Genomic DNA, 3,376 nt, shown 5'->3' with positions numbered 1-3,376 from the left:
ACAGACAGACAGACAGACAGACAGACAGACAGACAGACAGACAGACAGACAGACAGACAGACAGACAGACAGACAAAATCAGGCATGTACAATAAATTTTAAAATTTGAAGAGCTGACCCATGCCCGCTGATACCGCACTGGTGGAGAGACAAAGTGATACTCATCAGACAAGAATGTGAACAAAACATGTACAGTATTATTATTATATATGTCTTACGCCCCCAACAACACAATTTAGATCATTAAAGAGGCGGGCATAAAAGACACATGACATACAATTAGAAAAAACTTTTCAGCCATTGAATAATCCTGTGAGTTTCAGCTTATCGTAAAGAAAATGGGTGTAAACCAAAATGTATTATCTCAAGGTCCCGATAATATATGATTTACAGTAGCCTCCTGTTTTTGGTTTTGTTTTGGGTTTGTCTGAGTTGGGGTTTTTTCAAGATTTTTTTTTTTCTTGAGAAATGAAAAGAAGATAAGCGCATCTATGAATAATCCGGAAGGCCAGCTGTGAGGGACAAAAACCCAACTTAAGACAGAGAGAACGAACAAAATACCTTCCCTTCGTGGGAATCGAACCCACGTCCTCCACACCAATCATTGTATGATCACAATATTAATAATGATATATAAATAATAATAACAATAATAATAACAATAATAATAATCATCATCATCATCGTAATTTATATCGCAAATCCAAGCTCAACGGCATGCTCTATACACACAACTCAAAAATCTCATTTCACCACAAAGTATTTTCAGATGAGGTAAACAAACACCAAAAAGAAGTAGAAAGAGCAGACCACCTCAAAGCACCCCGGCCATCTGTCCAAGACAATGACACGTACAATCGACCCCTTTACACTTCCCTCTATCTTCTGTGTCTTTTTTTTCAAAAAGAATATGACAAAGACACTCTCCAAAAACATCCACCTGTCTAAGACAACCACTTTTCCCCCTCAACAATGAGTGGCTGTCTTGGACAGTGTCGTCAGTACCTGCACCAAACAGAGGATGCGGTGGTGGAGCGGTCAGTGCGCCCGTCTCCGAATTGTAAAGTCCGGATTCGAGCCTCGGTGCAGACACAGATTTTTTTCGCCCCCTCCTGCCCACCCTGCAGTAATGTGTACCTGACTTCGAGTTGGGGAAGTAAAGGCGGCGTGGAAAGGAACTGGCCACCCTACCACAATATGCCGAAGGCCCAGGAAGTTGTCTCACTAACAAGGCTATCCCCAGTGTCCAATCGGATACGGGAACAACAGACTTGTCGCTTTTAAGGACAAGCGGGCTAACCCAGATTTCGGGGGATTCCAGAAATCTTGACCTAGACCAAAAATGGGCATTGCCTTACTTATAAGAGAAGTTTGGTTTCATTGATGTGTATATTTGTTTGGTTAAAGAGTCCTTGTCTTTTAGAGAAACTGAACAAGGGGCAAAAACTTGACCTTCCTTTTTCTTAAAACAGCTTTTTTCAGGATGTGCTTCAAAGCGACCAACTTTACCTGCACCAAACAGACAGAACATGCCCAGGCACAAGAAACCACTCCACACCTTCAACACGCACGCATCACACAGCATGCATCACACTACACGCGCATCGCACATCACTTAGAGGGTGGTTGACAGGTGCTCTGATGTGGTTTGCTCCTTCTTTCCTATCCAAACATCTATCATCCTTATCTCTCCTCCTTCTATTCTTTGTACGTTACTCTCTAGAATCTTTGGCACTATGGTCGCTTTTAAGGACAAGGGGGAAAACCAAGACTTCGGGGGTTTCTTAACCTACACCAAAAGCGGGCATTGCCCTACCTATAGGAGAAGTTAGGTTTCAGTAGTATGTGTATTTGTTTGGTTATAGAGAAAACTCTCGTTGTCTTTTAAAGAAACTGAGCAAGGGTTCAAAAATTTACCTTCGGTTTTCTCAAAACAGCATTTTTCGGGACAGCCCCCTTGTGCTTAAAAGCGACCATATATGACCAGTGTGCGTTGAAAGTGCTGTAACTCTTACTAAGACTAAAAACCGGAATGAAGTAGAAACAGCAGACCACACCACAGCAGACGTACCAAGGAGACAGTGCAGAGCATGCTCAGACACAAGAAACCAGTCCACACCCTCAAGACGCGCTCATCGCACAACACGCATCGCACAGCACGCATCGCACAGCACGCATCACACGGCACAGCAAAGGTGGCACAGCAGAGGTGGCACAGAGAACATGCATAATACATGGCAGGGCAATCTCATCCCTGTGTGTTTTTGTAACTAATGTAAACAACACACCTGTAACTAGGGGCGGAAACATATGGAGGAAGGGACACACCTACTTCTGTGGGGTTTGTTTTAAAGCGCTGCTTCATTATTTTTGTTGTTGTTGTTGTTGTTGTTTTAAATAGACCATTTCAGTCTTTCATTAGCACATTAGCACAAACACAGACGTGCTTTCTCTCTCTCTCTCTCTCTCTCTCTCTCTCTCTCTCTCTCTCTCTCTCTCTCTCTCTCTCTCTCTCTCTCTCTCTCCCTCTATCCATCTACTCACCATCAGTTTCACCAGCGTAACGTTCACCCCAACACTGAGCTGTGCGGACACATTCTTGCTCAAACACACCACCGTACCCTCCATGGCGGGGCACCCTCCAGCCGCCCACTGTTTCTGCTACTGCTGATTCTGCAGCTGTTGCTGCTTCTGCTGTTGATGGTGCTGCTACTCCGCGTGCAAGGAAATCACACCCGCCGAACGCTCCTCACGGAAAGATCACAAGCACGTGAGCAAGCACGCACACGCAGTGTCCCAAGTCTTCGGCACTTTCAGTGTTTCTAATATAATAATTTTGTCTATTTCTGCAGTCGAACTTGCTCTAACAGCCACCTGTATAAGACAATCAGCCGTATAAACAGCCAGTCTCCATCTCCACAAACTCTTACAAAGACACTGTAGACGTCATCCACCAGTCCTACACATCCACTTTTCTCCTCCCTCCTCGGCAAAAAGGCGGACTTTCGACTGTATACATCCACGTACGATGACTTATCTCCCCGAGTTGTCCTTTAGCTTTGCCTCTCGCAAGAGCTACTTACTAGATTACCTCGCCCCTGCTCTCTCCCATCATCGGAATCTCACAACTTCTTTTTTAAAGAAACTTTTACGGCATTTGAAACACAAATAGGTCATATATAAGTGTCGAAGTTTGGAGGTGTTATTTAAAAGCAACGTACAAAGAAAAGAAGGATGAGAGATCATACATATAGTGGAAGCAAGTAGCAGGACAAATAGAAAGAAAAAAAACAGAGGTAAAGAAAACTGGTAGGGCCTACCAGTAACGCTCCCCAATAACCAACGAGGCGAGAGATAAGGACGACAGATTCTGTCT

The 3,376-nt window shown here is 44.0% G+C and overlaps 1 protein-coding gene across 1 annotated transcript in view; it reads right to left on the bottom strand.

Moving 5' to 3' along the window:
• LOC101861314 overlaps positions 1-3,090 on the bottom strand; it is a gene marked incomplete in the record, with an annotated part of 24,592 nt that extends 21,502 nt beyond the window's left edge. Inside the window, 1 exon segment of the mRNA XM_035972158.1 lies at positions 2,545-3,090. Coding sequence (XP_035828051.1) covers positions 2,545-2,628 — 84 coding nt within the window.
• Between the last annotated feature and the right edge of the window lie 286 nt (positions 3,091-3,376).

The sequence above is a fragment of the Aplysia californica genome, unplaced genomic scaffold (genome assembly GCF_000002075.1).
Source record: "Aplysia californica isolate F4 #8 unplaced genomic scaffold, AplCal3.0 scaffold00596, whole genome shotgun sequence".
Taxonomy (NCBI): Eukaryota; Metazoa; Mollusca; class Gastropoda; order Aplysiida; family Aplysiidae; genus Aplysia; species Aplysia californica.
Note: the sequence above shows the minus strand (reverse complement) of the source record. Positions and strands in the feature narration are given on the sequence as shown.